The following is a 21669-nucleotide window of genomic DNA, read 5'->3' on the forward strand; positions in this document are numbered from 1 at the left end:
TGTCTAAGAACAAAGTGCGGTAAACTACACATGTAGTCAGTATGATTCCCATCCAGTAAGTACAGGGTATTCGTCAAATTCCCAAAGAGCCTCAAACTGGGGTTGGACAATAGACAAAGGTAGTCTTCTGGGCTCTTAAATAAAACAAAAATTTCTTTCCAGTCTATGTATTTATAGGATGCCTGCTATTTTTGCTAAAGCATTCTCTTTTCCACGAGATACAGCAGCTGGCAAACTCTTTTCTGCCACGCGGGGCGCGGGTGAACGGTTGGGGCAGAAAGAATCCGGTGCCGCTAGGACCTGGCGGAAGAAGCTTCCCCACCGACCCAGGCTGCGGGGCCCCTCCGGCGCGACCAATCAGAAAGCTCCTTCGCGTAGCGGAGCGCCAATCGCAGGCGCCCTTTCTGCCCGGCGCACGGGCTATTTAAAGGTAAGCGCCGCGGCTCCGGCCGTACGGTTCTGGGCGGGGGTCTGGGGAGCGCAGCAGCAATGGCGGGCCACCTCGTGCTCTACAACGGCGCCAAGATGCCCATCCTCGGGCTGGGCACCTGGAAGGTAGGTGCTCCGGAGGCGCGGGCCCGGGGCTTGCCTCGCACTCTCTGCGCGGCCTGTGTCAGGGAGGGACCCGGAGTGAGCTTGAGCGGCTCTCGCCGCCGACGCCCGGCCTGCTGGGAGCCACACGCTGGCTTGCAGGGCGGGCATCCTGCGAGTGGGCGCTGGGAGCAGCACACGGGAGCCCCCGCCCCACCGCGGGCGAACCTTGGTGGGCGGCTCCCCAGTCCTCATTTGGAATCCGAGCGGGTGCCCCAAGCGGCACAATGCTAAAGGGAGGCGGGGAAAACGGGCTTCCCAGACCGGTGGATCTCGGGCGCAGACTGGGAAGTGCAGCCCTGGGCGAGATGTGGGAGCACAGCCCCAGCCTGCTTACCCTCGAGGCACCTGTGGCTCCACTGCCTACTTGCAAATAGTTTGTCTCAGTCGTTTCCGTTCTTGCCCTCCCTCAGGAATAAGCATCTCAAGTTGAACTCGTAGAGGACAGAGAATTAAATTAGGTGGCGCGAGTTTGCCCGGCCCCAGCTGTTTCCAAGGCGCAGCGCCTAGTGGTATAAGGATGGACTTGGAGAGTCAACTCCTTTTTTATTTTTTTTATTTTTTGAGACGGAGTTTCGCGCTTGTTACCCAGGCTGGAGTGCAATGGCGCGATCACGGCTCACCGCAACCTCCGCCTCCTGGGTTCAGGCAGTTCTCCTGCCTCAGCCTCCCGAGTAGCTGGGATTACAGGCACGCGCCACCATGCCCAGCTGATTTTCTGTATTTTTAGTAGAGACGCGGTTTCACCATGTTGACCAGGATGGTCTCGATCTGTTGACCTCCTGATCCACCCGCCTCGGCCTCCCAAAGTGCTGGGATTACAGGCGTGAGCCACCGCGCCCGGCTTTTTTTTTTTTTTTAATGACTTAAAACCTTTCCCTTGTACGTATTCTTCCATAGATGCATGACAAAAGATGTGGTCCTTTGCTTGTCTTTGTGACAGCTGGAGGAGGCCCGGCAAGCAGGTGCAGTTTCTTGTTCTCCTGGGTCTTTCCATGCTTTAGCGGCTGTGTTGTATCTTTCAGACCCTCAGCAGAGCTCTGGTAGTCTCTACCCTAGAAAGTCCTCAAACTCCCTTCTCTCCTCAGGTGAGGGTTTCAGGCAGGTGGAAGACCATCTCTGGTCTTGCAGACCCATGTGGTTTGGACAGGGTTTCTTTCTGGCAGGCTTGCCTTCTGCATTGGATAGTAAACAAGCCCAATGGCCAGGTACCAGGGTAATGTAATCCCAGCATTTGGGAAGCCAAGCCGGGGCAGATCGCCTGAGGTCAGGGATTCGAGACCAGCCTGGACAACACAGTGAAAAACGTCTACCAAAAATACAAAGATTAGTAGCTGGGTGTGGTGGCACGTGCCTGTAATCTCAGCTACTTGGGAGGCTGAGGCAAGACAATCACTTGAATCTGGGAGGTGGAGGTTGCAGTGAGCTGCACTCCAGCCTGGGCAACAAGAGCAAAAAAAAAACTCTGTCTCAAAAACAAACAACAACAACAACAACAAAAAGCCCACCATAGCACTGTAAAGCCCGGAAGCCTTTAAAACAGATGATGTCTGGTGCCAGCCAGTGTCTTGTTACTGATAATGTTTTTAATCTAGTTGTGAAATTGTTGGAAGTAAATAGTCATTGTAAGTCTCCTATGTACACTCGCAGAATACTCCTAGGGCTGGAGGTTCAACTGTGTTTCTGCATCTTTTTGCCATGATCACTGCCTCCCTCCCACCTACGAGCCTTGTGTGATTTTTTTTTCCCTAATAGGCCCCACAATAAAATTGTAATATTGTACACAGATAATACTGTACTTCTGCTTATAGCCAGTAGCCTTCTAGAGGGTCACAGGCCATTCTGTAAGCTAAGGGTTTTTTGGACCTGAAGAACTAATTTTTTTCTCTTAGGGGACACTAGCATCCACGTTGAGAATGCATGAGCTAGAAGAAAATGTGCCAGGAAAGACTTACTCCACCTTCCCAAGTAGGGCAGGCTTGTGATGGCCCAAGATCCTTGGATAGGGTGAGGGTTGAGGCTCTGTGGGCAGGGAGGTAACTCAGGAGCTGGGTTTACTTTCACTTCCCTGGTCTCTAAAGCCCCCATCTCCTCCTCTTCAAGACCAAAGACATTTAAATAAGTCCTGCCCCTGCAGGGTCAGTCCTGGTCCATCCATGTCTCAACTAGTTAGAAACAGCAGTGCCTTGGAATTTGGGACAAATTGATTTAAACAGAACAAGAGGAAGTTAATCTCAGTTGCCAAACCTGATTCTGAGTGATGGTTTCCTGTTCTTTGCTCCAGGATTATCGCTGGCACACTACTCTCATGCTTCCTACCCAGGAGGCACACTGCTCTCATGCTTCCTACCCAGGACAGTTTCCTTTCCCTCCACCCTTTCATTTCAGTAGTAACACCTGCTAACTAGAGAACATTTCAAAGAAGTACAACAAAAATAATTGCAGCCGGGCGCAGTGGCTCATGCCTGTAATCTCAGCACTTTGGGAGGCCGAGGCAGGCCAATCACGAGGTCAAGAGATCGAGACCATCCTGGCCAACACGGTGAAACCCTGTCTCTACTAAAAATACAAAAATAGCTGGGTGTGGTGGCATGCGCCTGTGGTCCCAGTTACTCCGGAGGCTAGGCGGAAGAATCGCTTGGACCCAGGAGGCAGAGGTTGCAGTGAGCCAAGATTGTGCCACTGCACTCCAGCCTGGCGACAGAGCAAGACTCTGTCTCAAAAAAAAAAAGAGTTCCCTCTTTCCAGATATCCCCGTGGTTCATATTGCAAAGTATCCAGTCTCTGAGCTACTTCGGCTTTACCGTAAATGCTGTCCTATGACTCTTCCTATCTGGAGCCATGGCTTGCTTTTTGACTTGCAGAGGGAAGAGAGGGAGGGATATCTTGAAGTAACTAGGAAGACCTGTAAGCAAAAGGGAAGAGGATTAGGTTTTAAAAGGAGTGTTGTGTGTATCTGTGTAGGAGACACTGATTTTAGTTATCAGTGTCTCAGAGTTGGTGTTAGCTGGCTGGTATTATCAAAGGAGGAGGTAGGACCCCTGTCTTGAAGAGTGGGTGGAAGACTCAAGGGCAGAGGCTTCTCACTGCCGTCACTTGGTGCTGTCAGCCCAGAGCATTGCAAAATCACTACCCAGTGAGCTTTGCAGGGCCAGAGGTCTAGGGGGAATGGGCACTCTGGACCCCTCCCTCTGTTGGCATTTTCTCTCTGTGATATGGAATGGGAAGATACTGTCATGCATTGGCATTCCCAAGTTCAGTGAATGGTTTCTAAACCAGAGCTTAAGTTGGCTGCTTCCTTTTTCATAAGGCAAATTAGTCTCTCTCAGGGAAGGGCTCTGCATTGAGATCATTAGCATTGAATGTGGTTGTGGATCCTCCTACATTTTCATTGCAGAGGTGACTTCTTTTTCTCTCTAGCGCTTTGATCAGCTTCCCCGCACGCATCATGCATGTCTCCAGCATGTTTCCAGCTAATCGGCACGTTATCCGAGGAGCGAGCAGTAGCAGCTTCTTCATGACCTCTTGCAGTCATTGCCATCCTTTACTTTCTCTAAAAATATCACACAACTTTTTTTTTCATTTCATGCCAACTGTTTAGCAACCTTGATTGTCCTAGTGTGTGCTCTTTTGGTTCCAGATAACTGAAAAACCACTTTAATCTTAAGCAGAAAAGAAAAGATGTTTGGGGTGGGGATTCATTGACTTCCCAAACAACAGCTGCTGATGTCAGGTGTCTGCGATTCATGGTTCTGAATGATGTCACCAGGGTTCGGCCTCCCTCCGTGTCCCTCCGCATCCCTCCAGCAGCTCTGGGCTGCTAGCTCACATTCTCCTAGCTCAGTGACCCCAGCAGAACCAGAGCTGGTTTCAGTGGCTCCAATTCAAGTGCAAAGATTGAGTTTCATGGCCTGAGTTGAGTCATGTACCTGCCCCTGCACCAGTCGTGTGGCAGGTGGTGCGTGACTAGGCCAAGCCTGCGGAGTGTGCCCTCCCCTCTGTTCCAGGCTTCAAGGGGCCGGGCAGGCACAGTAGAGCATATACAGCAGCAGCTCCTCAGAGAAAAACCAGTCAAGGTGCCATTAGGCCTGGAGAATGTTCAGTGTGTCCTGGGCAGACAGTTTGCTGCGTGGGCCCCAGTTGTTCTCTCTGGGGGAGGGGTGTCCTCTACTCTCCCTGCTCTCATCAGTGATGGCTGTCCCTGGACACCACTCAGAACCTGTGGTAAAGCATTCTTTCTGTATATTCTGTGATTATCTGCTCTGTTTCTTCAACCGTGCAGAGTGGGGAAGGCTGCAAGGGCAGCTTTTGAGGTCCTCCAGGGAAATAGGTCGCCAGGTTCTCTGAAGGCCCCCTTTTAACCCACAGCTTTGATTAGCATCCCCATCCCACTTGGCTGGCCCCTCTGGGGAGTGAGCTCCATGCTAACAGGCTGTGGTCATGTGCTTGTTCAGCTGGGCCCTTTTCTTCCCCAACGCCTGTTGAAAATAGCTGATGTCAAAACACAGATGTCTGCAGCTGCTGTGGCCCTGGGGGGGTTTTCCTTTCATTTGTTTCTACCCCAGCTCTCCAAAGGAATGCGCTCTGTTCAGTCAGCAGTCCACTGCACGTTTGTTGCTCAGCTCTGTGATCGTAGTAGGATAGTGGAAGTTGGGGGTATGTGTCCATGCCGTCGGTCTGGGTGCCAGTGAAGCGCGATCCATGCAGGCACTTCCTCCTCCTCAATAGCCAGGCTTCCCTCAGCTGTTCTGGTCACTCAGATGGTCCGGTGGCTTGGCCATGGACACCCATTCAGTCATTTTGCTGGGCCGACCACTAACCATTTGATGATCTTTCATGATCCACATTCCCCCTGTTCCCCTTTAACTCATTTCTGTCTGCTAATATGTCTGAGGCCAACTCCTCTTTCCCCACCTCTTGAAACAGATCCTCATATAGTGAGAATGGACACATGGGCCTTTGAATCAACAACAGTGATGTTCTTGACTTCATGATAATCTCCCAGAATGCTTAAAAACAAGCAATTGCCAGTATTGGAAGCCATGCATGAAAAGAGAACATAGGGGGCTGGGATTCGCTGGCTGAACTGGGGAGACAAATGGGAATTGGGGTTCATAGGACAGCTCTTTTTGAACTGTGTTGATATTTGAAGGAAATGGTTTCCCTTACTATCTCAGCATTCAGAGAGTGGGGCAATGTTTTTAACACGGTGGTTTGCAAATCAGTGGATGTGAAGAAGCAGGAAAATGAGGTGGCTTCAGCATATCTTTTAAAAGTGATGTGATCTGCGCTTAAGCGGCTATCAGATTCTACAGGGTGGTACTATGGCCTTTCACCTCGATCCCCGGCATCAGAGGTTTGTAGTCCAGAATGCTCCTGTGGAAGTGCACCCTGGTCTGTCTTTGCTGAACAAAGAGACAGGCTGGTCAGCAAGGATCAGCGGCTGCCACCGCCCCTCCTCCCTGCTGCGCAAACTGCGTTCTGCAGGGTTCATGTTCCTTCTCCTTTCAGTCCCCTCCAGGCCAAGTGACCGAGGCTGTGAAGGTGGCCATCGACGTTGGGTACCGCCACATCGACTGTGCCCATGTGTACCACAATGAGAATGAGGTGGGGGTAGCCATTCAGGAGAAGCTCAAGGAGCAGGTGGTGAAGCGTGAGGAGCTGTTCATCGTCAGCAAGGTATCATTCCATGGTGGGGCTGGAAGGGGCTCTCGGTCCCATCGTGCGTTGGTGCATCAGCCTGAAGCCAAGTCCACACTCAGCACAGCTACACTTTTCACGGATGGGCGATTCGTCCAGGGGAAACGTGTCACCCAGGGCCATACAGGGCTCCAGAGCTTGCCCATCCTTGGCTCTCTGTTGGACAGTCATTCCGTCTGGGCCTATTGCTTAGAGCCCCATGCTGATGAGGTCGAGGTTGTGGGTTGGCCCTCTCTCTCCAGGGAGTTGCTTTCAAGGATGGAACTTGGTTCCCATCTGCAAACTGAATCTCCACTGCCAGCCACTGTCTTTGTGACCTGAGATACTGATGCACAAAGGACGTGGGGCAGGAGGATGGGGCTGGCTCCGCAAACACTAGCCCAGGGGGAAAGTTGCCCCGAGAGTTCATGCTTAGGCCTAGGGCAGGCTGGCTAATCTGTCCATTCCATTTTGTGTCCTCTGTTTGGTCCTTGGGAGAGGTCTCTGTGACCTGGTCAATCCTGCCTGCCTTTGGAAAGTTAGGATCCAGTACGCAATGGAAATGCCCTCACAAGCATTCACAGCTCATAGTGAAACAAATGGGTTTTGGGGAGAGGAGACTGCTCTGTCTTCCCAGCCAGGAAGCCACCTTGTGGCTAGCAAAGATGACATGTGCTTTCTCACTGGCTTAAGCTGTGGTGCACGTACCATGAGAAGGGCCTGGTGAAAGGAGCCTGCCTGAAGACGCTCAGCGACCTGAAGCTGGACTACCTGGACCTCTACCTTATTCACTGGCCAACTGGCTTTAAGGTATGGAATGCCTGGTGCAGACCAGGTCCCCTGGTGCAGCCTGTGCTGTGTTTTGAGCTCCTTTAGCAGGTTATGTGTGGGTGACTTTCTGTTCTTGCTACTCAAGGTATAGCCAGTGGACCAGCAGCCCTGGTATCACCTGGGACCTTCTTAGAAGGTCTCAATCCCAGACCATTTGGATCCGTACCACTGGTGACTCACAGGCACACTTCTTCCAAGTTTGAGGAGCACTGCTCTTTTGTCAGTTTGTAGTTGTGTAATTTTAAAACTATGTCAACAAACATGGCTACTGTCTGTAGTGTACCATGAGGCATGGTCAGCCCTGGCCCTTCCCTCCAGGCACGTGCACACATATCCCCCACACATGAGTCCCTTCTCAGATTCCCTATCCTGTGGCAGCCTGGTAAATATTTGTTGGCAGTCTGGTTCTTTGCACAAGAAGAACTTGAGAGTTACTACATCTTTCGTCTTTTTTCTAGCCACTGCCTCAGTTTTCTGAGGTCAGCCAGGTCCAAAGTGTGGGTTTAGCTGTATGTTATAGCCCTGTTTTATTGCACCACAGCTTGTCAGGGCTGAAGGGACTTGACTTTTATCTTTTGATTTTAGGGATAAGCCGGGGAGGCTGTGCCAGGTGGTAGTTTTATAGGCCAGTGACCCTCCAGGCCTTGGGCCCCATGAGTCCTTCCTGTATCCATCACATTGCAGTCAGTGGCAGAGCTAATCTCTGAGGCCAAGTAGTGTCTATGTCTCCATCTGACAGTCTCAGCTCTAGCCTGTTTGATAGTGTTGGCTCTCTGCCTATCACCTTTTCATGCTGGCACACAGATTGACCCTAGCCAGCTGTGGCTGTTTAGAATTGTTTTAGATGTCAGCTTCCCTCTCCAGGTCTGTGAAGGACTACTACTGATTGTTTTGTTTGTTTGTTTTTTATTGTAATGACAGCCTGGGAAGGAATTTTTCCCATTGGATGAGTCAGGCAACGTGATTCCCAGTGACACCAACATTCTGGACACGTGGGCGGTAAGACAGTCCCTGGTCAGACCTTGTTTTCATGATTGGTTTCCTGTTCTCCTTAGCAGGAGTCTGCCTGTCATTCCTCACATTGCATTTTGTTATTCTGTCTCGTTTGCTCTTCTTATCTCATTGAAGCCAACCTGGCTTTTGTCTCACTGTCTCTTGGCTTCTAAAAGGTCTAATTTGCAGGCACTGAGGAGTGAGAGCAGGACCTGTTAAACTGGCACAAAAGACATTTCTGATCCTGTCCTTTTTGAGCTCTTTTCTGTACCACACAGACACTCTTTTCTCTGTAGGCCATGGAAGAACTGGTGGATGAAGGGCTGGTGAAAGCTATTGGCATCTCCAACTTCAACCATCTCCAGGTGGAGAGGATCTTAAACAAACCTGGCTTAAAGTATAAGCCTGCAGTTAACCAGGTAACTGGGGACACCAGCGCTGTAGCAATGCTGTTTTACTGTCCGATGCTGGTAGGGGCTTCTCATCCACCTCACCCAGCGAGTGGCCAGGAGGCAGTTCCTGGGCATTGGCAGAGTCCTGAGATGATTCAGCATGACACAGCACATCTAGGAGAGGAAACTTACAGGAGAGAAAGGGTTTGGGCCTGGCTTGTGATGATTTGGGGTCTGACAGACAAGGCAGCCATGGAGATCCTCAGACCTGTGATAAGTGACTAAAGCCAGGAAAAGCCTCTAGGGCCCATGAAACATCTATAATAAGATGATAGTAATAATAGAATTACATCAAGGATACTACCAGGGAACTGTAGGAAGTTGTTACAGCTTATCTGAGAAACAGGATGTGTGTTATACATAGAGTTTTCTATGGGTTGAGAAGGGACTTTAGCATAGGAACCTTCTTCAGTGTCACATCAGCGTACAGTGCTCCCATCAGCTCTTGTGTCTGCATTTGCAGATTGAGTGCCACCCATACCTCACTCAGGAGAAGTTAATCCAGTACTGCCAGTCCAAAGGCATCGTGGTGACCGCCTACAGCCCCCTAGGCTCTCCCGACAGGCCCTGGTGAGCTTCCCACAGCATCATGCTCTTGTGTCACTTGGCGAAGATTAGAAATGACTAAAAAGAACAATTCAGCCTCAAGGAAGATGTTTCTGGGGCTGATCTGCAAAGCTTCTTGCTTGTTTTCCTGGAAGGGTTGGAGTTTCTAGTTGGACACCTACTGTTTTTCCGAAGGGTTGTGGGTTCTTAACCCAGCTCTGAGGAGGAGGCTGGTGGCTGCCTTCTGAGGTCAATGAGAGGATTAGGATTGGGGTTTTTGGCTGCTGTGAGTGGCGGCCATGATGGTGTGACCTGGACTGGCTTTCTATCCTCAGGGCCAAGCCCGAGGACCCTTCCCTCCTGGAGGATCCCAGGATCAAGGCGATCGCAGACAAGCACAATAAAACCACAGCTCAGGTACAGCCACTTCAGGTGTTGTGACTGTCAGAACTCCCTGCATTCCTGATGGTCCCATTAGCCAAGAGGGAGAAGTGACTGAGCCCCGTTACACCCTCACAGGAAGGGTGGTTTGGGGTCCTCAAGGGCAGAGTTGAAAGGGCACAGATGGGGACTTTAGAAGACCCTGCCCTGGGATCTTAGAGTAATAGTGCCTGCCCCCACCACCCCGAGGGTGACTGCGGTGAGAAACAGCACTTGTTCATTGATGTGGAAGCTCATCTCTGTACAAATGTGAGAGCTCTTACCAGTCGTGCTGGGAATGTTCATTCTCCTGAATGGTAGTATGCGTTCCTAGCCAGTGGAGGGCCTCGCTGTGGTCTCATGATTGCCTGAGACACTGAAATGTGTGGCACAGGGGCTAGTGCAGGACTCTGGAGTCAGATCTGGACCTGATTGTGACGCCTACTTGTTGCTAGCTGTGACCTGACATCTCGGAGCCTCTCTCTTCTCACCCGTGGAGTTCTAGCATGTCCTGTGGGTTGTGTGTGTGAGGGACTGAGATGATGGTGTGAGTGCCTGGTGTGTGCACACACTCATCAACTCCCTGGGCTCACAGGTGCTGATCCGGTTCCCCATGCAGAGGAACTTGGTGGTGATCCCCAAGTCTGTGACACCAGAACGCATTGCTGAGAACTTTAAGGTATGATCTTGGCTGGTCAGGCCTGGCCCTCCTCAGTGGAGTAGGGGGTGGGAAAGGCCTCTCATCCTCTCCCTGGAGTGTCATCTGTGGGATCCCCACCATCCTGTCCTCTGAGGCCAGGGAGCTGTGGCGAGCAAGCCATGGATTGAGACAGACACCTCATGGGTGGAGCAGTGTGCAGGGCAGGCCTTGTGCCCCCGGGGCCCAGTGCTGTGCACGCGTACACCTACACCTTTGCTCAGGCCCTTCAGCCACACTGAGATGTCACCCGGAGAATATCTGGCTCATGGGTGACCCTGCCTGGACCTGCCCTGCACTGGAGCTCTGTCAAGTTACCGGCTGCATGATCTTGGGCACATCACTTAACTGCTCCGTGCCTCAGTTTCCCTGTCTATAAAATAATACCTATTTTGAGGGTTGTTATGAAGATTAAATGATGCATCAAAGTGCATCACATGGTGCTAATACCTTAGTAAGTGATCAAGAAATGTCGCTGTGCCAAGTCCAGGGACTGCAGAGGACCCTCTGGGCCACTTAGCCCATTTACCAGCTCTGCAAGGAGTTCGTGTGATGATGGGCAGAGCCTAGACTTGTGTCAGGGCATTGGCGAAGTGCTCAGTGTGGCAGCCAGAGCAGTTCAGGATACCTAGTGCCACCTCCCTCCCCGCCTGCCCTTGCAGCATTGGGAGGGGGCCACGCCGGAAGGAGAGCAGCTCAGAGGAGTCCTGATGGCCCAAGAGCCTCTGTCCTCACTGAGCAAAGTGGCTCTGCCAGGGATGTTCCATCTTTATTCAAGATCTGTGCCAGGTGCATCAGAGCCGTGGGCATGGGGCTCTTGGGCTGGCCCCAGCTCAGGTGCAGGACGGCTCTGTTTACACAGCAAGCAGCTGATTTTGCCCAGTTCCACTGCCCAGAGGCTGTGGTCGTAATGCATGCCATCTGTCACATATGAGACAGGGATGGAGTGATCCCTGAAGAGGGGAGCAGAGGTCATTGTTTAGTAGAGGAGACGTTTTTCTTCTTATGCACAGGTGGATGTTCTGAGCACACAAGATAAAGTGGCAAAACAGCGGCCACTGAGGGAGAGGCACCAGAGACACGTCCTTTGTTTCATATTTCATTTTTTAAGGAATTAGAAAAAAATATAAATGGCTGATCTCAAAATGCTAACCCAATTATTTCAGTTTTGCATCTTACTGTGTAGTCTCTGCACATTTTTCTGTGATCATGATCACAGAGCCTATGGCAGACTCTCTTTCTGCATATTCTGTAATCATCTGAAGCTAAGAGCTCCTCGGCTCTGGGGGTGTGTGTGTCAGCCTTTTGTGGGTCTCACCCAGTGCTGCTGCCTGCCTGCCTCCCTCCCAGCCTCCATGCCAGCTGAGTTCTGTGCCATCTGCTGCCTTTCATGCAGGTGGTCTCTTCTCCCACTCTACCTTTCCTACCCTCTCTTTCAAAACCTTACACTTCTTTGGCCATGTCAAATACCATCTCTTTGGCTGTGGTTGTTCGGTTCCCCAGCTGGAATCCTTTTGAAATGCTTCTCCCCTTCCTATGCTCTGTTCCGTGCCTTATACAGTGTGTGATTAGTTAATTGTGTTACAGCTGTAGAAATACCTCTGCCCTTTGTTTCCAGGTAAACAGAGATAAAGGCACATCTTACCCATCATCATATTCCTTACTGCAGCCTATCACAACAGAAGTGCTCAGTAGTGTTTTTTGAAATGAAATAAAATGTATCATTCCCCTGGGAGGTTCTGGAAAGGAAGGACTGTTTCCATCCTTCCATATATTATCTAGCCCAGCATGGATATTTCCTGAATAGTAATATAATCAGCTTTTTCTAAGTTCAGTTTGTCTTACTGCTTCTCTCTGCTCATAGCCACGGAAGGCATCTCCTGGCTTCCTGCACGGTATTCTGTATTTTGTTTTTATTTGCAGAGCTTACTGGATTTTTTGCTTGTTTTTTAGGTCTTTGACTTTGAACTGAGCAGCGAGGATATGACCACCTTACTCGGCTACAACAGGAACTGGAGGGTCTGTGCCTTGATGAGGTGAGTGAGCCCCCGCGTGAGAAGCAGTTCCCAGGAGATCCTCAGGTGCTGCAGAGCAAAAGAGTGATCCCTGCAGGCCTCGGCGTCCGTGTCCTTCTGTCACTGCTGTTCTTGCTTTGCACGTTACCTTGCTTTCTCATCCACGTGATCAGCTAAAGACGCCAGGAGATCTGCTCTTGGTATCTTCTTCCCACCCAGGGGCATTGACGGCCTGACCTGAAGTAATTACGTATTTTGACATTTAATTTTTAAATCCTAGTGGTTCATTTGAAACAAGGTGACCCTGGATCAAACTCTAGAAGAATTTGCCTGTGACTTTTTGTCTTAATGACCCTCATGAAAGGGGTTTGGTAGAAGGCCCCTGGTGCTGGGGTTCGAGACAGTCCCAGCTCTGACCCCAGTAAGCCACATGGCCACGAGACAGGCCCTCTGAGCAGCAGGCACCCCGTGCTCCAGCCGCACGTTCTCTGCTTCTGTTACCTCTGCCTGGTAGTTTGGAATCTGAAGGAGCTGCCTAGAAAGGTTTTTTATGGGTTTTTTTTTCCTCTCTCTCTTTTCCTACATTATAATAATTAGATGACGCTTGTAACTCACTTTCTGGTTTCAAGAAGGAACTTCCCATTTTGCACTGGAGACTAAGACCCTGCCTTTCTCTCGCTACCCGTATTCTCGTCTGAGCTCTCTGTTTCACACTCTCTCCTTTAGTACTTCCCCTTCTAAGCAACATTTGAACATTCCCTAAGATGGATGGGCTGCCAGCTTTCCAGTGTCTGTCCCCTCTCCCTCCCCGGAGTTTGCACTGCTGGTGGCTTCAGCCATCGCCCCAGGCAGATGTTTGCCAAGTCTGCCTTGATAACTGCCCTGCATCAGGCATGCGTGTGCCTGATGAGTCTGCTGTTGCCACACTGTGGCCTCGCACTCGAAATAGGCCACAAACAGAGCATGTCACAGGCAGCCCCAGGCCAGTGCTCCTTTCAGACATCTCTGTTAATGGCACTTAACCTTAGACATGAAAATCATTTTTGGATCTAGTGTACAAGGAAGAAAAGAATCAGTCATCAAGTTACATTCTTTCTCCTTTCAGAATCTGTCCATTCATCAGTCTTCCTTTCCCCTCCCACCTCAGACAGTGGATTGAAGCTCTCAGGGCTGAGGAACCACCGTGGTTTTCTCATTGCTCCCTTTACAGTTAGACTCCTTTGCCCTCCAGCGCTGTTCTAGAAACCTCTGTTTGATTATCCTGTTGCATAGCGGTGAGTGGGAGGAAGAGGCTAACCCTGACATGCCCAGGTCTCCTAGGGAGTTTTCTCTAACTACACACATGCCACCCGTCCCTGTGGCAGATTATGTTTTATTGAGCCTGACTTGCTGATGACAGTGTCACCGTCCTTGGGTACACAAAAAAGGCAAACCATGAGAGCTTTTGAATGGCTTTAAGTAAGAGTTACAGACTCTAAGCACCCAGCTTAGAGTACATAACTCTGTTCTTGCACGCCCTGCCCAACCATCTGTCTGGTGTTCCTGCCGTTATGTTCCCATCACAGCCACTGGCCCTACTGGATGGACAGTGAGTGAGCCTTGGCAGACACACCCGCACCTGTGCTCCCTGCCCTGTTTCTAGTATCAGATCTCCGACCGTTGATTGGGCTCACTTCAGCCCCCATTGATTCAAGGAGGCTCCCTCCGTCCTCAGAGCACTTGCCGTTGCTTCCCTTATCCTTTGAGATTGAGTCACATACCGACTTTTAACATGTCTTTTTTTTTTTTTTTTGAGATGGGCTCTTGCTCTGTCACCCAGGCTGGAATGCAATGGCATGATCATGGCTCACTGCATCCTTGACCTCCTGGGCTCAAACGATCCTTCCATCTCAGCCTCCCAAGTAGTTGGGGCTATAGGCATGTACCACCATGCCTGGTTAATTTTTTTATAAAGATAGAACTCTTGCTATGTTGCCCAGGCTGGTCCCAAACCCCTAGTCTCAAGTATCCTCTCACTTCAGGCTCCTGAAACACTGGGATTACAGGCGTGAGCCACTGTGCCTGGCCTACCTTCACATATTACTACACCCTCTTACTGTTTAAGACTGTAAGATGCTGTCTGGTCCTGCCAGCTAGACTGAGTTACTGGGAGGCAGAACTCGTGTTGCCATCCTACACTGTGCCACCCCAGGCACAGTGCTGGGCATGTGGGGAGGGTGGTGTCCCTCACGCGTATGCTGCTTGGTGACTAGTGGTAGAGGGGTCTGGAGGGTGAGTTCCTTCCTCCAGCTGCAGAACCGTGATCTGCAGAATCAGAACTAGCTTTTTGCTTCTGAGATTCTATTTTCTTTCTTCAGTGAGACACATCATTTCTCTATTGGGAGTTGGATAGAGTCAAAATCACATCTTTGAAAAGCAACTGTTTTCTCTTTTCTCCTGACAGCGCTGTCTCCCACAAGGATTACCCCTTCCATGAAGAGTTTTGAAGCTGTGGATGCCTGCTCATCCCTGAGTGACCTATACCTGTGTTTCCTGCCTCATTTTTTTCCTTGCAAATGTAGTATAGCCTGTGTCATTCAGCAGTGGGACAGCAGCTTATAGAGTGGCCAGCGAGAGCGTGTCTGGCTTGATGTTGGATCTCACGAGGCCTGCCCATAGAGTAGAAGTCTCTTCCAGTTTGCTCTGCCCTTCTCTTTGCCCCACTGGGGAAAGTACAACCTGAATACCCTTTCTGACCAAAGAGAAGCAAAATCTGCCAAGTCAAAATGGTGCCACTAACAGCTGAGTTTTGACTGCTTGGAACTGTAATCCTTTCAGCAAGACTTCTCTTTGCCTCAAATAAAAAGTGCTTTTGTGAGTTCCAGGCTGTTTTGGTTTCTTTAAAACAATAGCAACCTTCCATCTCACTTTGAACCATCACTCCCCAGATACCCATCCAGCAGGCCAGTCAGTGATGCAAAAGGAGTTAGGACTCAGCTTTTCTACAAGTACTCGACTGCAAGTACTCAGCTTTTCTACAAGTACTCGACTGCAAGTACTCAGCTTTTCTACAAGTACTCATCTATAAGCAGGCCAGTCAGCAATGCAAAAGGAGTTAGGACCCAGCACTTGACCCATTTAGCTTTAGGGCTGTAGGTCTCATCCTAGCTGCACACTGAGTTATCCTGGGGGCTTTAAAGGCTGGTGATGCCTGGACATCGCCCTGGAGGCTGATCTGATTGGGCTGTGGCCAGGACAGCAGGAGTGTACAGGCTCTCCAGGTGAATTCAGTGTGCAGCCAAGGCTGAGCCACAGCTTTACAGTGAGCCCATGTTCGTTCCACGGATCCCTTGGTTGCTCCTCCTACACGTGAGGGCCAAAGTCAGTGTTGACTAAGCAGCACAACTTTAGAGAAACTGCTTTCCTGAAGCCTGTTGTCTAGATGAGAGGGAAGAAAAGCATAAATAAATGGCTTCCAATTGGATAAGAATGAATGCCTTAAATAGGGTTACAAAAATGAAGGCTTGGAGGCCGAGTGCTGTTGCTTTTGTTACCGTTTCTTTATCCAGAGTTAAAGGAGTGGGATAGCCAAGTGCTGACGTGAAAGTCCATCAAGTGAGGTTGTTTAGTGGCGGGCCTTGTTTATTGGATAATTAGGCCCCCTATGATCAAGTCACATTAACTGCTTTACAGGTGCTCTGTGTTTAAGATGCACCTCTAAAGGTATAGTTGATTGGGCAGCAGTGATTCCTGGTCCTCACCCAGGGATGAAGGGGCACACCTACCCCCTCAGCAGTGGGGTTGAGCCCAGTGGAGAACACAGAGCCCCACTGCACAGGCTGCCCTCACTACCTGGCAGCCTCGGGCCTGGGCCCCTCTTGGCATCTGCCGATCACAGTGGTCCAGGTACCCTTGCTGGAGTAGGCAAGTCATACCTTATCCCAAGTTAAACTGCAGACCTCTTATGTCACCCTCTGATGATTAAGAGTGGATTTTAGTTTTGTTACAACAGTTACTCAAATCATCTGACCTGATTGCCACTCCTGTTTCTCCAGTTGGCTTCAACACTCTTTGGAAAAAGTCTAAGGTAGTCACTGGTAAGACTTTTTAAATCGGTTACCTGCCTTCTAGATCTCTGCTTAGGATAGACCATTATAGCACAACCATTTGAGACTCAGCCCGGGAGCATAAACAAGAGAAAAGGGGCAGAACCCTCAGATTTTATCAAAGGACTGCCCCTTAGAGCCTTGCCTGCAGTGGAGGAAAAGGTGTGTCACAAATGACAGAACAGGTGGTTCTGCGTTTTGAAGCTCCAGTCATATTTTCAGCAGTCAGTGGCTCAGGCTCAGGCAAGGCCTGTTGCTGTATGCTGAAAAGTGTGGCTTAGGAAGCAGAAGGTGAGGCTGTGGAGCTCAGTGGGACCAGCTTCATTCCACCAACAATTCATCCAAGGAGCAGATGGATGCAAGAAGGTCCATGGATCGAGAGAGATGCTGCTTCATTCACCAATGGAGAGCTCCTTTCTTCCTTCCCCTTGTGGAATCAAAACCCCCACACCTTCCTGGGCAGATTCCAGCCCAGCCTCAGGACTCCGGAGGACTCATCACAATGAATGAAGTCACCCTTCAGAGGGCAAAGTCAGTGGCAGTTAGAGAACAATGGTGCTGGTCCCATCTTTGAGGACCTTTGCCCCTGTGTAGCTGGGGGCACAGCGTACATTCATGAAACGGGGGGGGGGGGGTTCACCAAAGGAACGTTCCAGCCAAAGAGCAGAATTGTTAAGATAATGAGACCAAGGGAAAGACGTAACTAAGTATTAAACAGGCGAGTAAAATCTGCATTGAAAAATCTCTGAACAGTGCCTCTGAAGACTTGATTTCAAACAGCATCGTTTTTTTAGGGTCTGATTTCAAAGAACAAGGTTTCTCAACACTACGTCATTTATGTTGATAAAATTGCACCAACCACTGCAGTGTGATGTCCTTGGTGCTCTCTATCATGGCTTATCATGGGGCTCATTTGCAGGACCTTGGGAGAGTGCCCAGCCAGGATAAGCACAGTCAGTATTGGATTCAACCCAGGAAGGCTTCCCTGGAGGGGCATTCTGGGAATTCACAGCTCTGCAGGATCCAGCCCCCTAGGTTATACCAAGTCTTTCTGTCCCTTGAAGGCAGTGTAAGCAGCTAGCTGATGGCTCCTCAGGTCCTCTTCCAGCCCAAATCCCAGTGTAGCCTGAGGTGCCAGCTTCTGTTTTCCACACCCTTCTATCCAGTTTCTAGAACAGCACCTGAGCACAGAGTAAACTCAGTAATGTTCAGTTGCATGAATGAGTGAGTGAATGAACAGAGTTTTTCTTATAATGTCTATTAAAACCCCAAGTTGTGAAATCAGAATATATTAAACCCAAATGCTAGCTGTTCAGTTCTGATCCTGGCCCATAATTCACCGAATGTTGGCCGAGGGTTCTATGATTATATAGACTTTTGATTGCAATTCTACCTCTAATTCAATCTATCGGCCTTCATTTCTTCAGCCTACAAAATGCCTGCCTCATCATGGTCATGAAGATTACATGAGAATGAAAACCCCCTATCCCAACAGCACTCAAAACATGCGAGCCATTATCGTTGATGTTAATATCTTGTTTTTTTTTGAGATGGAATTTCACTCTGGTTGCCCAAGCTGGAGTGCATTGGCACGATCTCCGCACACTGCCACTTCTGCCTCCTGGGTTCAAGTGATTCTCCTGTCTCACCCTCTTGAGTAGCTGGGACTACAGCCATGTGCCACCATGCCTGGCTAAGTTTTGTATTTTTATTTTTATTTTTATTTTTTTAGTAGAGATGGGGTTTCTCCATGTTGACCAGACTGCTCTTGAACTTCAGACCTCAGGTGATCCACCCACCTCAGCCTCCCAAAGTGGGATTACAGGCGTGAGCCACTGAACCCAGCTGCTGATATCTTCATAATCAAATGTTGACAAGAGAAGCAAACCTATCCAGCCCCTTAAGGCTTGCAAAGGTGGTGCCCTCAGGGGGTAGACCTAAGCCCTGAGAGGTGCTTTTTTCTCTCCGGGACCAGCACTCCGTCCTCACGCAAAGGAAGGGATTCTCCTGACACACCAGTGAGCATCTCACAGTTTTTGTCTCCTACTCCTAGGATTGTATTTCATGGCAGGAAGAGTGAGTCCTGAAGACAATGCTGCCCTTGGGCTGATAAGTTACCTGTTTCATACCAATAGGTGGAATCAGAGTGCTAGAGACAGAAAAGACTGCAGTGGTCATCTAATCCATTGTTTCTCTAAGCCAGAGCATTCAAATTTGTATTTGGCAGCAGACTCCATTCTTCAAAAGAACTTCTACCTGGGTCCTCAATATGTAACCTAGATACAGGCGGAGCTACTGTGGTTTCATTGGGGGAGGAATCTGGGGCCCAAGCCAGCAGCACCCCTTCCCACTTTCCCCTCCACCCATGATGATGCTGGAGCAGTTTCAAAGTCTTGGAATTTAATGTTCTGCTTTTTGTTTGTTTTTAACAACTATAAAGATCTATTTCACACAGTTGCTGGTGTTCAGCAGTTTTGGAGAAGCTTAGCTGAGTGGTTCTATATGAAAGCTTGCCTGGGGCCGGAGCCTGTGATTTCAAGATGGCTCACTCAACCATGGGGAAGTCAGTACTGGGTATTGGCAGGAGGCCTCATTTCCTTCCTATGTGTACCTTTCCCTAGAGCTGCCAGACTGTTCGTGACATAGTGGCTGACTCTCCCTGAGAGTGATCAAAGAGAGCACAAAGTGGAAGCCACAATGTCTTTTATGGTCTAACCTCAGAAGTCACACAGCATCATCTCCGCAACAGCCTAGTGGTTACAATGGTCAGCCCTATCCACTGGGGACACCTTGGAGGGTGACCACCAAAATGTGCAACCTGAAAACTACACATTGTTTAGAAGGCATTTCGAAGTAACTGTAAACATGAACATGATACTTCAAAAGAATATATATTCAGATGAGCTGCAACACAGTCTCTGAGGATCAGCAAGTTGAAGTGAACAACCAAACTCACACAGCAATTTAGTGGCAGAAAGGGGCCTAGAATCTAGGTCTGTGGAAACTAGTCTGTGGCATTATATTATTACAATGACATTCCCTTACAATAAAAATGATAGTCATTTACACATGAATAAAACTTTATTGCCAGGCCAGTTCACGTCTGTAATCCCAGCACTTTGTGAGGCTGAGGCAGGCGGATCACCTGAGGTCAGGAGTTTGAGACCAGCCTGGCCAACATGGCAAAACCCCTTCTCTACTAAAAATACAAAAGTTAGCTGAGCGTGGTGGTGCATACCTGTTGTCCCAGCTACTCAGAAGGCTGAGGCAGGAGAATCACTTGAACCTGGGAGGCAGACATTGCAGTGAGCTGAGATTGGGCCACTGCACTCCAATCCTGAATGACAGAGTCAGATTCTGTCCCAAAAGAAAAAAAAAAAATTGCCAAGTAATCAAGGCTAATATCAATGATGACAGGTTATGTTGATAGTATATAGTCAGGATATGATGTTATGACAATGACACTTGACCTCTATGATCTTCCTTCCAAAAACCAAAACCCTAGTCCAATCATGAGAGAAACATCAGACAAATTGCAATGGAGGGATGTTCTACAAAATACTTAACGAGTATTCCTCAAAACCAGCAAGGTCATCAAAAACAAAGAAAGTTTCAAAAACTGTCATATCCAAGAGTAGCGGAGACAGGAAGTCTCATGTAGTGTGGATGGGATCCCGGGATGGCAGAAGGACACTGGGTAGAAACTCAGGCAGCCCGCATAAAGCAAGGACTTGAATTAATAACATCAATATTGTTCATTATACCAACGGTACCAGAGTAGTATGTTAATTATAGGAAAGTGATGTGGGATATATGGGAAATCTCTCTTCACCGTTTTTTGTAAATCTAAAACTATTCTAAAATAAAATGCCTTAAAAGAAAACTTTGTAAGAGTGGTCTTTCTAAACAATAGACAATATGTCTACCTAGATTACTTACCTGCTTTTGAAATGTCTGCCCCTTTTTTAGATCAAGCAGATAAAATTATTAGCAAGGGTACAGATTTAAATGGCATAATTACTAATCTTGTTCTTGGAGAACACATATTTCTAAGCACATGTGTAGCATTTATGTTAATCAGTGATAAGCTAGGCCGAAGTGCTGGCCTCAGCAAATATCAATGAACTGATATATAAGTAGTATTATTCCTCTGGCCACACATAAAACATTTAAAAAAAAAAGTCACTGGAAACTGCCCTCCACATGCATTTGGAAATTTTGAAATAGATATACAATCAATTCAAAGGTTAAAGAAGAAAAAATAACAGCAAACAGTATATATGGCATTTGTTAATTACCTGAGGCAATTTAATAGGTATAAATTACCTATTAAAAACCCAAACATGGTTTTAAGAGTTTTATATATTTCTCAATCCTCACAACCCTATGAGGTTGATTCTCTTGCTATCTCATTTGCAGATGAAAAAACTGGGACCCATGGAGGATAAAGAACCTGCCTGAGATCAAAGAACTGGAGCATGGTGGAGCTGGGCTTTCCACTTGGGCAGTCTGGCTCTGGAGTTCATCCCACAGTTCTGTTGGTCTGCCTCCTAACGTAGAAAATGCATGTGGAATCCTAACAACTTCTGGGATGCAGCCAAAGCAGTACTCAGAGAGAAACTTACAGTGTTATGTTCATCAAAGAAGTTGAAAAACTAGTTAAAATTTTCTCCTCAAAGAAAATCCCAGACCAAGAGGGCTTTATAGAAGTGTTGTATGTAACGTTCTGGGTACAGACAAACCAATCCTACATAAGTTCTCCCAACAAAAAAACAGGAAAGGAGGGAATACTTTCAGACATTTTATGCAGCCCACACAACTCTGACACTAAAATTAGACTAGAACAGTTAGAAAAGAAAACTACAAACCAATCTCATCAAAGAACATAGTTGCAGAAGTCCTAAACAAAATCAGGTTAACCACATCCGAAGATGTATAAAAGAATGATTCATGTGATTTTATCACAGGAATGCAATGTCGATTTAATATTAGAAAATCACAAATGTAATCCATCACATGAACGAATTAAAGGTATATGTATATATTCAAGTAGAAAAACATTTTGTAAAATTCAAAATGGTGTCATGATAAAATCTTTTGGCCAACTAGGAATAAGAGAGAACTTCTTTACCTGGTAGAAAGCACAGTGCGTTCTCACTGTGCAGTCTACAGCTTTATGCTTCTACATGAATGAATCTCAAAAGCACTAAGGAGAATACTAAGGAGGAAGAAAAAGCTAGTCACATCAAAAAGACATACAGTAAGAAGCCATTTATTTAAAATCCACAAGTAAGTAAAACTAAAACACATATTTTTTTAAGGATACAATCACAGGTCATACAACTACCCAGAAGAGAAAG

General features: G+C 48.4%; 1 protein-coding gene across 5 annotated transcripts in view; it reads left to right on the plus strand.

The window, feature by feature from the left end:
• The window catches only part of AKR1B1 (aldo-keto reductase family 1 member B), a 154632-nt gene extending 139545 nt beyond the window's left edge, over positions 1 to 15087 (plus strand). For 4 of the 5 annotated variants that reach the window (XM_078343718.1, XM_078343719.1, XM_017975627.5 and 1 more), the window contains 10 exons: positions 225 to 430; positions 6103 to 6270; positions 6964 to 7080; positions 8023 to 8100; positions 8391 to 8513; positions 9010 to 9116; positions 9428 to 9509; positions 10108 to 10191; positions 12163 to 12245; positions 14668 to 15087. In XM_078343718.1, coding sequence (XP_078199844.1) covers positions 225 to 430; positions 6103 to 6270; positions 6964 to 7080; positions 8023 to 8100; positions 8391 to 8513; positions 9010 to 9116; positions 9428 to 9509; positions 10108 to 10191; positions 12163 to 12245; positions 14668 to 14710 — 1091 coding nt within the window. In that variant the 3' untranslated portion in view covers positions 14711 to 15087. Of the gene's footprint in view, positions 1 to 224; positions 431 to 453; positions 556 to 6102; positions 6271 to 6963; positions 7081 to 8022; positions 8101 to 8390; positions 8514 to 9009; positions 9117 to 9427; positions 9510 to 10107; positions 10192 to 12162; positions 12246 to 14667 lie in introns of those variants that run through there. The other variant, XM_009003032.5, reaches the window with a different exon arrangement.
• The last annotated feature ends 6582 nt before the right edge of the window (positions 15088 to 21669 follow it).

Source organism: Callithrix jacchus, chromosome 11 (assembly GCF_049354715.1).
Source record: "Callithrix jacchus isolate 240 chromosome 11, calJac240_pri, whole genome shotgun sequence".
Lineage (NCBI taxonomy): Eukaryota > Metazoa > Chordata > Mammalia > Primates > Cebidae > Callithrix > Callithrix jacchus.